Below are 13232 nucleotides of genomic sequence, written 5' to 3'. Positions count from 1 at the left end.
CCCATATATCCCAATTTATTTGTCAGAATACGCCTTAAGGGCTGTCAAAAGTTTTGACAGCTCTAGGGCTTTTATTAAAACTACAGCTCAAACTTTCACATTTTTCTATCTGCCCCCATGGACAGTTAGATCGGTGCCAAAATCAAAAGTGCATTGTGTGTTGAAGTTTTAGGCAATCAGAAACACTACAGTTATTTACTGATTAATGACTTTTTATTGAAAAGGTTTTATTGAAAGCCCATCTATCCAGTGATGAATTACTATTTTAATGATAATAACCCTGATCTATGCTACTTTATAATACTACTTTGTATTACTAATCTGTGGCCATCTCTTTAAATTAATGCTAGATGATGATCTAAACAACTGAATGTAAGTAAAGCTTTATTTACATAGCAATTAAACATTTTAAAATTAAACATTAAAAATAGTGTTTACAAAAGAGAAATGAATGTGTGCATTCACAGAAAAGAAAAACACATGTACACACAAACTAGAAATAAGATAATACAATGAAATACAACAACAATAATAGTATTGCAAATGTATTGCAGAAAAATCCAGGAAAGGCCCAAGTGAACAAATGTGTTTTGAGATACTTTTTAAAAAGGGCATAGTGAATCGATTGCTTCTAGGTTGTCAGGAAGAGAGTTCCTTAGCTTGGGAGTGAAATGACTAAATGCTGACTCACCGATATTTAGCTGTGTTTTGGAACCAAGTTACCATTGGCTGTTCGGAGCGATCTTGCTGGAGTATTTTTATTCAACAAAGTATATTGGGGCAGTACCATGAAGATATAGATATAAAACTAATGAGAGGATCTTGAATTCAATTCTGAATGATACAGGCAAGGAAGGGAGTGTTGTGTTTAATAGAGCTCTTTGGTAACCCAGCAAAAACACCATTACAATAGTCAAGTCTAGATGTCAAAAATGCATGAACTGCAAGATTTTCATTGGTACTTTGGAGATGTTTAAACAATTTAACATCCAGAGATGGTCAGATATATTGTGCATTGACATGCTTAAATCTAAGTTCTGTCTATGGCTGCCATTAACTGTAAAGAGCAACAGTCAATGCTCTGAATGGATACATAATCGCAGATTACATGTCTAGCATTGCCTATGGTGTAAATCTCGGCCATAACCCTACAGAAACATGCCATCTCCAGATCTAAGGAGAGCTTTCAGACCTCTCAGTGTTAAGATGTTCCTCTAGGTGTTTGACTTCTGGATTCTGAACCCCTACGCCCAGTCCTCTCGGCCAGTGAGATGTTTTCTCTCAGCAGTCCCTAATGAAGCCCCTGGAGATAGCGCTGGCAACGGCCTCCCTAGACTTGCTCTGCTAATGATCAGTGCTGTAGGCAAACTGCTGATTTGGAAACAAAGGTTCAAGGTGGCACAGCTTGCTTGTTCAGGGGCAGCTCAATCTCACTAGCGTTCTTGCCCACACGCTAAGGCTTAAAGCTTGCCATATTCTCGCCGCCGTGCAACCCTGCCAAAAACAGCACCAGACGCTACAGACAGCATCTGATTATAAAGAGAACCTGCTCAGCTACGCAAAACCACAAGATGCTAGCTGGTTTGACAAAAGGCAGATAAGGCGCACAACGTAATCGTATGCCCAATTTGTTGCTCGTGTTGTGCGGGCAGCAGTGATAAACACGTTCTATCAGATTTACTGACAGCCTAGATGGACGAAGCAATTATAGCAGGCGAGAAGAAGGGAAATATCTGCTGCTGTGCATATGACTGGAGCACAATGCCGCCCGTTTGCTTATGTCATTGTGTAGGCCGACAGGGCCATGAAGGAGCTGGGGGATATCAGGAAAAAGCTCTCTCCCTGTTCCTCGGCGTTGCTTTTGTTGCAAATTAGTAATTTAATTACTCGTTAGCAACAGTCCATTTTAGTCTTTTTCATCCCAGCATGATGTAGCCTATTAGTTTTTGCATCTCATTAAATGGAGCTTAATGTTGAAGTTGACAGGTAGCAATGTAATTATAGGATTTGATTAGATAGTAAGACTGGGCAAACACATTAATTGGGCTTAAATTGTTGCATATGGAAAAAGCCAAATATTGCCAGTTGGGCTTTATAATTTATTAATATAATTTGTACTATATTAATTTTAGTTTTATATTCCTATCCATATTCTGAAGGTTTTGCAGAGGAGTTTGTTGATATATAATTTGCCTGATTTTATACATATCTTTAAAAAATTGTGAAAATGTATTTTTTTTTTCTGACTGTTGACAGTATTAAAGTGATAAAAAGAGATATCCAAAATCCCTTCTGTATAAACCTTTGACTTTATATATATATATATATATATATATATATATATATATAATAAAACATCTGAACCTGAGACTTCATCCAATGTATAGATTTTGTTTTAGAAATGTATGCAAATTAGTGCATATTTAATTAAGTAACATCTCATTTGCATAATTGTAATGCAAAAAATGTTTGCAATTCTTAATGTAATCAATCAACTGGGGAAGTATGGTAATATCTATTAGTTAATTATTTTTTACTCTATTCACCTGGGGTGTATTATTATTATTGGATTTTACTGTCTTTTATATATTTAAATATTTATTATTATTAATAAAAATGGTCTCAAATTTGTTTCACGATGCAGTGAAATGTTCTTTCTCAGCGCTCAAACAATAGCTCGGTCTTATGAAACCCATTATCCAATGAGTGACAGCTATGTATGCTGCTGCCATGCTGTATGGCTAATACCCTTTCGGCTCCATTGTGAGAAGGTTAACAAGAAAATGTAATAGCGTTTTCATGAAATATGTGGGGAAAAATAAAAGCATAGGTTTTATTATTTGATGAAAGAGACCTTTTGACATGCTATCTTCCATCACAGTGTGCTGTTTAGCCCACAGCCCCGTGTCTCTACCCTCCAGTAATCGCATCCGTCCATCAAGGGATCTGTGTGTGTGTGAGGCATGCATATTTAATCGTAACAGTAATCCTCTTACCCTTCTACAGTTAAATTTCCAGGCACCAAAACATACATTGACCCTGAAACCTACGAAGACCCGAACAGGGCTGTCCATCAGTTCGCCAAGGAGCTGGATGCCTCTTGCATTAAGATTGAGAGGGTTATCGGCGCAGGTGAGCTCTTCCCTTGTCTTCTCCGCTGCCTCGCTTTAGTCACACACCTCTCTCATTTATCACAATGACAACCAAATATTTACACTCTCGATAGCGGCCAGAGCATCTCTCTGGCCTCCTGTTATTGATAGCGCTGCTGTAGGATTGGTTTATAATTAATATGTCTTCTCTTAAGGCCAGGATGCACATAAATGCATCGCCATTGATGAATTGCTGCCGCATCCCTTTTAGATACAAACCGTATAAGCGTGTTAGCGTGTCCTCTATATAGCATATCCAATTATCTGCTCTCGTGGTTGCAGTCCCCTGTGTAACGTTGCACAGCATCATATAATGCTGAATCCTGCTGCCTGCATGACGGATATGTATTAAGCACCATAGGAACAGGTAACGGTGTTAAACTTGGCCCCGATCTCTCGAACTCAGCTTGCGGGTGGTTCTGTGTTTCACAGGAGAGTTTGGAGAGGTGTGCAGTGGACGACTGAAGCTGCCGGGAAAGAGGGACGTGTCGGTGGCCATAAAAACACTGAAAGTAGGCTATACTGAAAAACAAAGACGGGACTTCCTGTGCGAGGCCAGCATAATGGGCCAGTTTGATCACCCAAATGTGGTCCATCTGGAGGGTGTTGTCACAAGAGGTGGGCAGTTCATGAAGTGCATATGACTAGCAAGACGTCCTTACCTTGTAAAAAAAATAATAATAAATAAGAAAAAAAAAGTGTGCTTCAAATTTTAAAAGTAGATTTTTAAAAACTGTACTTGCCGATGATATAATATTAATGAAATAGAAGGTCACTTAAGTGTACTTAAAGAGAGTACACTTTCATCACTGTTTCTAAATTTCCTTAAATTGTTAGTTCACCCAAAAATGAAATTTCTGTCATTAAGTACTCACTCTCATGTCGTTTCACACTCGTAAGACCTTCGTTCATCTAAGGAACACAAATTAAGATATTTTTGTCCAGAAAAATAGTAAAATCATCATTAAAATAGTCAGTGTGACTACAGTGGTTCAACCTTAATGTTATGAAGTGACAAGAATACTTTTTGTGTGCAAAAACAATAAAAAAATAATGACTTTATTCAACAATATCTTCTTTCCCGTCTTTCTGCTATGCTGTTTACGTCCAGCACTTCCAGGCTCTATACGGCAGAACGGTGACTAAGTATTCTCGTCGCTTCATAACTTCAAGGTTGACCCACTGTAGTCATGTTGACTATTTTAATGATGTTTTTACTACTTTTCTGGACTATGAATGATGGTAATTACGTTGCTATGGGAGATGAAAATCCTCTCGGATTTCATCAAAAATATCTCAATTTGTAATGAACGAAGGTCTTACAGGTGTGGAACTACAAGAGGGTGAGGACTTAACTACAGAAATTTTATTTCTGGGTGAACTAAAGTTTTACTTTAAAGCATGACAAGATTATCAAATCATAATATTGAAATGTATTTTAAAGAAGTATACACTTATTTTAATGTGTTGACTAACTTGGCAAAATACTTGGTAATAAGTATTGTTATTGAATATATTTTTAATTTTAAATATTTTTAAATCTTACATACACATCAAACAAAACGACAAGGCCAGTTGTAGTCCGATGAAGCCAAGCGACAATCCCATTACGTAGCTCTCTTAGTCCGACTTTGCGAAAACAGGAATGGTGCAATTTCAGTTAGACTAAAGCATTTACATGACATTTAAACAAGACAAATTATTGTTTTAGTCCGACTGAAATTGAACTTTTAAAGTGCACTATTAATCTTCTAAATTCACAAGAGTTATGATTTACCGTAAACTCAGTTGTGAAGTCATATTGTTATGATTTGATCTTGTAATATTGGATAATATTATTTGTGGCTCAGGGTCATTTATTATTATTTTTGGAGGGTGTACACTCCAAAAGTGTTTATGAAAAGCCCTGTCGAGAGACTAAAGTGAATCCAGTGTTGTAGAATTGTCTGCGAATTGTTTCTCATTACTGCCTTCATACAGTGTGTGTTGGCCGCACTTCACTTTAATGGAGTCTGTTCTTTGCTCTTTCAGGAAAACCAGTCATGATAGTAATTGAATACATGGAAAATGGCTCATTAGATGCATTCCTCAGGGTACGTATAAACCACCCTAGACAATCTGGTCAGTGAATACAATATCTTTTCTGTTGTGTTCATTACACCCACTGCGATTTACCATTTCATTGCTCATTCTCATGCGGTGTTACTGTCAGCCCCCCCACGTGGTGGATGGAGTGTGTGTCTATTGTGCGGCGGTGATGGATAGACAACGTTTCTCTGTTTGTGCTTGCACAGAAACATGATGGGCAGTTCACTGTGATTCAGTTGGTGGGAATGCTGCGCGGCATCGCAGCCGGGATGAGATACCTCTCAGATATGGGCTACGTCCATCGCGATCTGGCGGCGCGAAACATTCTTGTCAACAGCAATCTTGTATGTAAAGTGTCCGACTTCGGCCTGTCCAGAGTGATTGACGACGATCCCGAAGCTGTCTACACAACGACGGTGAGTCAATTAAGCCGCTGCCTCATTGTACCTGCTTTGGAAGCCCCACAGCGCTCTCAGAATAAACAAATCAATCCGTGCATCAGATAGGAGTACAGATATAGATACTGTCTGTGGGGCATTGTGATGGTAGAATCTTACAGAACATCAGTGCAATGTTTTCTAACTCTTCTCTGGTTGATGCAGAGTGTACTGAATGTGATTCGTTTTTTGTTTTTTTGACTGAAATCTACACTTTACTAAACAGGGTGGCAAGATCCCAGTTCGGTGGACAGCAATGGAAGCCATCCAATACCGTAAATTCACATCTGCTAGTGATGTGTGGAGCTACGGGATTGTCATGTGGGAGGTCATGTCCTATGGGGAACGACCTTACTGGGACATGTCCAATCAAGATGTAAGTTGCTGTTTTTGTACAAATACATTAAACCAAGTGGTTCTGGAAATGGTAATATAATATAATATAATATAATATAATATAATATAATATAATATAATATAATATAATATAATATAATATAATATAATATAATATAATATAATATAATATAATATAATATAATATAATATAATATAATAATAAAGTTTAGCATTCAGTCAACTTTTTAGTTTTATTTATTCAAATCACGTAAGTTTACCAGATCATCAGTCAATCAGCCAGTGATCATCATAATATCAATTCACCAGTCACTGAAAACATGTGTAGGTTCTGTGATCATCTTGATTTAAATTCCTTCTACAATAATTCATATTTGCCGCCATTATACATATTTGATAACCTTCAATGCTGTCAGAAGACTACGTTTTTCAATGTCCTTTCTACTTCATCAAGGTACTTATAGCAGAAAAAAAGAAGTTACTTGTTAGTTCAGCTTACTTTATATTCTTGTAAAACTAGGCTTGCATTAAAAGTTACAACGTGAACATAATCTGTAGGTATTCAAGTATCGGGACAGTTAAGCACGCCTGACACTTTGAATTTTCTAGCTGGATGTCTACACAGGTGTCAGGAGTGACCTTGTTTTAATGATACATTTTGAGGATAAAAAGGTTTAATGGATCTGCGGAAAGGAATGTGTTTTGCTTGTAGAATTCCTTTTTGTATTCTGCTACACTTTCAACCTTTATAATGAGAAATGATAATGCGAGCCAAATTCATCATTAGCAGAGTTCAATCAATTCAAAGATATCTGCTTAGCCATGCAAAACCTTCTGAACGATCTGCGGGCCGAGCTTTTGTCTCAAAGAAACTGGGACAGGAAAGTGCCGTTCATCATTCTGATCACATGCGTGCAGGGTTTTCAAGTTGAACCGGATGGAAATTCAGATATGGTCACGGCTAATGATATGTATGAGAGAAAATGTTGTTAATCCGCCGCCGTATGTAGGCACTTGTCTTGTGTACACTGCTCTGTTAGGCAGATTCTTTGTCAAAATTACACAAGCTTGAGAGGAGGTAAACAACCCTTATCAGTGACATTAATGATGACTTATAATTCTCTGCTCACTAGCGTTCCATGGTAGCGCCTAGCTAGTTTCAGTCTTTAATGTTATTTATTGCGTTCGAACATTCACCTCGGTGGAGTCTTGATACTTGTCAGGCCTCGACTTTAGATGTTTTTATACCCTTTTGAGGGGGAAGCGAACAACTCCTTGAGGGCTGCTAAAAAAGAAGGAAATATTTACATTTCTTCAACTCTTTCTGTTTTGACACTTTTCTTTCCGTAGCTCAAGCCTTGTTTGGAGAGACACGACAAGAATAGCAGATGAGGATTTGGGGAAAATAAACAGTCTGCTTCTACTATTTCTTGGGAGTAGACGAGGGGGAAAAACATAGATCTGGACAAGCCAAATCTATGTTTAGTTTAGTCAACTCAGATTTAAATAATTCTATCAATTTATAGTAGGTGCTAGTTGTAGGTGCATGTTCTGTACGCTAATCCTATTTCCACATTTTTGTACTGATGAATACATACACAGACACACACACTACTGTTGCACATGATTTTTCAAATGTTTTTCAAATGTGTTCTGTGGAAGAGGACCATAAAGCAATAAAATGACCTGTTGTACTACTCACTTAGCTAGCTGGGCCTATATATAGGCTATATAGGCTATATAGTTATCTAGTTGTTTGCTAGTTAATTACATAGACTCATGATAGCATGGCTGTCACAAGCAGCTGTTGAACAAACAGCTTTTAGTGCGCTTGCTTCATTCACATCCAGTTGTAGTGGTGCCCTTTTCTTGCGCTCAGAGACCCTACAATAACCAGTGCAAGAATAATGACATCTGGTTAGCCTACTTTTCCTCTGTTGTAGTTTGTAATGCTGGAGGTAAACCACAACAGATTTATCCAGCAAAGCCGCTGTTTACAGAGTCCTGATTAAAGGATAAGCAAATGGAGAGAGGGATATAAAGAGAGAGCTGGAGGTGCAGGCAGGGCTTTGTGTACTTTTCGTTCTGGATGCTAATGGCTAAGCTTTTTGATTTTTAGATTTTGATCTCGGTCTCTCAACCGCTTGGTTTCTTTTCACACCTTTTATGATTTTCCATCTCTCATTCTGCTCTTGCAGGTCATAAAGGCTATAGAGGAGGGATATCGTCTTCCCGCCCCCATGGACTGCCCTCCTGGCCTCCATCAGCTCATGTTGGACTGCTGGCAGAAAGACCGAGCAGACCGACCCAAATTCGACCAGATCGTCGGCATCTTGGACAAAATGATCCGCAACCCCAACACCTTAAAAACGCCGATGGGAACGTGTATACGGTGAGGATGCCCATTCCATTTTTTTTTTTTTTTTTTTTACTGCCCACCTTTATCCATCTCTGCTCAAAGAAAGTAATGCCATTCACAGACCAGCTTTGTTTTTACGATGTGGAGAATTTGCTTGTTATGTTTTATACTCGTGCACCTCACCGCAATGTCTTTCAGCCCTTTTATAGGTTCGCAAGTAAATTTGCGAACAATTCCATCTGTCCAGCATTTGATTTATCCGCTAGGGCTTACTGATGAAAGATAATTCCCAGGGAATCAATAAAGCGAAACAGCCTCCATGCTTTTATGTTCGATAACAAGGACTTTAAATCAATTGTCATAATGAGTGTTTGAAACTTTAAAGCCTTTTGGGAACTCCAGCCCCCAGTGTGGTATTAGTCAGAGGAAGTGTGTTTACAATCAGACAGGATCTGTGTCTCACATTGAAGATATGACCTTTACAACTTTGGGAAGAAACCCACATAACCATTCTTTATCATTCCTGTTACAAAGTAAGGCAAAGCAACAGTACAATGCACAATATTGTATTGTATATGAAGGCTGATGGGCTTCATTATTCTCAATACCTATACCTTTGCAAAAAAAAAAAAATAAATTACTACTTACTACTCATCAAGAAACTGAAAACTGAGAATTCAAGCTGATATTGATGACATAATAATAATTTTTATGTTACGGATGTTAGATTACAGCAATTGTAATCTAAATGTACAAATAGGGGGAAAGATCATGATAATGTTACCGTGCCCTCATAACACTCACATTTATCTCTTCCTTTTCCTCAGACCCATAAGCCCACTGCTTGACCAGAACACTCCAGATTTCACCTCTTTCCGATTGGTCAGCGAGTGGTTGGAAGCCATCAAGATGGAGAGATACGTGGACAACTTCACAGCTGCCGGCTACAGCTCGCTCGAATCTGTCGCTAGAATGACTATCGAGTAAGAGCGCTTTGCTATGATCTTTCCTGCACACTGTCACGCTCTATAGAAATGCATGATCTTTCTAGGAGTAATTTCAGCCCTCAGCTCTCATTCACAATACGATCCTGACATTGCACTGAATTTTAATCAGATCTCTTTGACTCAGACTCATCATGTTGTACTTAATACGGCCTTTTCTCAGTTTCCTTTTGCCTTGGTAATGAAATACCTCTCAGGCGCTTCATGCTCCATTGCTGTGATTTATGAACGTTGTGTTTCTGCTTTAGGGATGTAATGAGTTTGGGAATCTCCTTGGTGGGCCATCAGAAGAAGATCATGAGCAGTATACAGACTATGAGAGCCCAGATGCTGCATCTTCACGGGACGGGTGTTCAAGTGTGATGGACGTCCGAAGCCCTTCCCGGTCGGATGAATCAGAACTCTCCAGGAAACACCGCAAAGTGTGTGACACGGCAAAAATTAAAAAAAAAAAAACAACAAAGAAAAAAAAAACGTTCCGCACCCTTTCGGTGAGATTAAACTTCCAGAACTGGCAGAACAGAATCATTCCTTTGTTATTGGCAAAGGATTTTGGTGCAGATGCTGGAAACCAAGAGACGGAGAGAGGATGAAAAAGCAAAAATGCGAGAGAGAGAACCCTACACGGACAGTGACCTCTGGATGCTCTAAAGAACTCTTCACGTCATTGAGTTGGAGCATTTGAGAGGATTTTTATGCTTTGTATGGACTGTCTTTATCATCACAGAAGGTTGATTTGCTCATAGTTGCTATAGATTTCACTGGTTTCTTTTTTTAAATCAAGGGTGAATATAAAAATAAGCAAATTTCTTTTTCTTTAGTTTGTAATATCCACATTAAGACAATGTGGTACGTTACTCTTCTACTCGATTGATTTGTGTTAGCTTGTTTTCTTGGATTGTGTTACAGAACTGACAACAGGGTAAAACGTCTCATCTGGAGGAAAAGAGACAGAACCAGAGGCTGAAAGTAGACACGAGGAGGTTTGTCTTCTCCAGCCAGCACTATTACATGAAGCTCTCTACAGACTGAAGCATTGACAGAGAGTCGGGCAAACCTGCCCTTTTATATCAAGCAGAAATATCCCACCGCTTGGTTACGTGAAGCTCCTGAGGATGGCTGGTTGTGTTTTAGAACAGCCCGAGCAGACAGTTAGGTATATTTTATGATCCTACGTGACAATTCAGATGTGAATTAGTACAAAGAGAATTGCTAACCACTTCAAATGGAGTTTTTTTAATGTAAGAACAACTATTACGGTGGCAATATTCTTTATAAGTTTATATTTACCACATGAATGGATTTATCAGTGCTGTTGTTGAATGTGTCCTTTTTAATATTGATATTATTTACCATAAATACATGTTTCCATAAAGAAAAAAAAAAGTAAAAAAAAAAGTTAGGCTATTTTAATTTAGAAACAAAAATTGTTTCAGCAACAATTTCATTTTCATTTAGTATCAGTTTCCTAGTGGGTGACTGACTTTAAAATCATACGATGTTATGGTGTAAAGGAGTAATACTGCCTTAAAACAAGTCAACTATTGCTCTTATTTTTAGGTTCTTAGATTCTTTGTGAGATCACAGCTGAGATGGGGAGAGACTGACAAATATGAGCAATAATTTGAGGTGCTGTATAGACTTTTACTCGCATACTGCTTGGAAATCAGCAGCAGTACTGTGAAATTTGATCAAAGAGAGGGATTGAGTTTTTAATATGAGGATCTCTTTACCTAGACTGCGGTGTTTCGATGTGTTTCTTCCACTCTTTTGTTGTGCTGAGCTCAAAGATGAGGCTTACGCTAAAGTTTTAGTGCCATAACAGCCTTCCACTCTCAACTGAATGTTTCGTTGACAATAAAATGTTACGCGTTTTAGTATTAAATACTTTGAGTACTGTAGACCTTTTTAGGCTTGATTTGTTGGGCTGCCATACAGTTCTACTATTTTATTCAGCTTTGAGCTGAAGTATGTTTTCTTTTTATTTACTATGTGACACATTTCAAACATACAAAACATGTTTTTCATTATTTTGGGGAGTCAATGCCATTTTAACCGCAACAGCCGTGCCAACATGTGGCATTTTTCTTGATTAGAAAGGAAGTCAAAGCGGAGCCTTTGGAGCGCAGCATCACTGGAGGATTTAGCCGAACGTTTGGCGCTTCGAAAAAGCCATCGCCGGTGCCGTCTCCATTGTGAAACCAGATGGTTTGTGTGTGTGCGTCTCTCGCGGATCATATCGTGCCCTGGTTTGAGGCCCATCTCCAATCCGCTATCCTTCCATCTCGCTAACCTCAGCATTGAGCCCACGCCAGGCCTTTGAATTGAATGCGAGCGGAAAGGCTCTCGGTCAGCACAAACCTCCTGAGCTTCAGCAGTAGCTGCAGTCACTCAGATCAGCCTCCCCGCGCACTCTGATCTCACACTCCGGCCTCCCGGGGGCCCCTCGCAGTCCCTTACCCTCTACGTTCGGATCCGGGGCCCCTGTAGAGACAGCAATTTGAGCCAATTTGAGATTAATGCCTGGATTCAATCAATCCCACATTGAGGCCACCGTACGGGTCAATGACAAATCTGTCAATTTTTCTCCTTTTCTGCTTTGTGCCGTTTCTAACTTTTCTGGTTTGATAGTAGCGGAGTTTTCGGTCAAGACAGTTTGTGCTGTGGATTGATTGAGTTCACGGTGCAGCAGGGTATTAAAGACTTCTAGAAAGACGGTCAAGAGCCCACCTAGACAAGTGAAGTGGAATATTCCAAAGAGTTCAGCACTGTTGATTGTGTCAGAGTAATCACAAACCAGAGGACAATTTGTATATGTTCCAGCTGTAAAACTTGTATATTTTATTTATAATTGTTGTTTCTTTTCTTTATTTTTCACTTAAGTACTCTGTAGTGAGCTCATTGAAAATGCACTATATTTTTCTATCTCACATGCAGCTGATTATCGTCACCCTCACTCTTTCAGTTGTAAATAATTTCTCATTTAGGACCAAAGAGAGCTAATAGGTTTCCATTTTAGAAGATTTTTTTCTTTTAGGTTGGAAAAAATGTACAGTACAAATGAATTGTCGATTTATTATTTATTTTTCTGTGACAAGAGTATGGAGAGTATTCATTGGTCAAAAAAAAAAGTATTTTCCCCAGCTGAAAAACTGTATGGTCATTTACCTAGACAATTTCTTGTTACATAGACCATTTTTTTTCTTTTTTTGCTTTGTAATCTTTGTAATAGACTGTACATATATTTTTGGAAATATAATGCAATCTCTATAGTGGTGTCTGTGCCTTCAATTTCTGTTTTTCTCTTCTCAATTATGAGACTGGACTCTATGATTTATGGGGTTATGTGCCATTCTGAATTGAATTGAGAATGTCTTTGCCATTCAAAATCAGGAATTCAATTTGAATTGAAGCAAAGTTCACTCAGCGGCCATATTTGCAATGCTTCCGGGCAGCAATTTCAGGCATGCGAGACCAGCTCCTATCTACTTGAATGAATGGGGAAATACTGAAATCTCTTAAAACTGCTTTGCCAAACTCACATTTATTTAACACATTTAATTAACATATGGACATATATCAAATCAGCACAAAAAGGCCCATAAATTACATGTGTAGTTCCAAGCATGTCAGGACACTGATTGTTTCTATGAGAACCAGAGCTTTTAATAGCAGCTGCAGTGATGTGAAGACTTTACCAATCGCCGACTGGCTCTTATATTTAGAAGGCGGGACTTATTCCTCCATATTGCACATTGCACTTTCTCCCATTCCGAGCTATATGAGTGCACCATTTTTGTATACTGTACATTCAATCTTTGATTAAGGTAGAAAA

The 13232-nt window shown here is 38.5% G+C and overlaps 1 protein-coding gene across 5 annotated transcripts in view; it reads left to right on the top strand.

The window, feature by feature from the left end:
- Nucleotides 1–12623, top strand: part of epha7 (eph receptor A7) — an 87733-nt gene extending 75110 nt beyond the window's left edge. For 2 of the 5 annotated variants that reach the window (XM_067383764.1, XM_067383763.1), the window contains exons 10-17: nt 3019–3132; nt 3585–3770; nt 5184–5245; nt 5447–5656; nt 5904–6053; nt 8233–8426; nt 9221–9376; nt 9646–12623. In XM_067383764.1, coding sequence (XP_067239865.1) covers nt 3019–3132; nt 3585–3770; nt 5184–5245; nt 5447–5656; nt 5904–6053; nt 8233–8426; nt 9221–9376; nt 9646–9760 — 1187 coding nt within the window. In that variant the 3' untranslated portion in view covers nt 9761–12623. Of the gene's footprint in view, nt 1–3006; nt 3133–3584; nt 3771–5183; nt 5246–5446; nt 5657–5903; nt 6054–8232; nt 8427–9220; nt 9377–9645 lie in introns of all 5 variants that reach the window. The other 3 variants (XM_067383762.1, XM_067383761.1, XR_010894952.1) reach the window with 2 other exon arrangements.
- Nucleotides 12624–13232: the final 609 nt, after the last annotated feature.

The sequence above is a fragment of the Chanodichthys erythropterus genome, chromosome 4, assembly GCF_024489055.1.
Source record: "Chanodichthys erythropterus isolate Z2021 chromosome 4, ASM2448905v1, whole genome shotgun sequence".
NCBI lineage: Eukaryota > Metazoa > Chordata > Actinopteri > Cypriniformes > Xenocyprididae > Chanodichthys > Chanodichthys erythropterus.
Note: the sequence above shows the minus strand (reverse complement) of the source record. Positions and strands in the feature narration are given on the sequence as shown.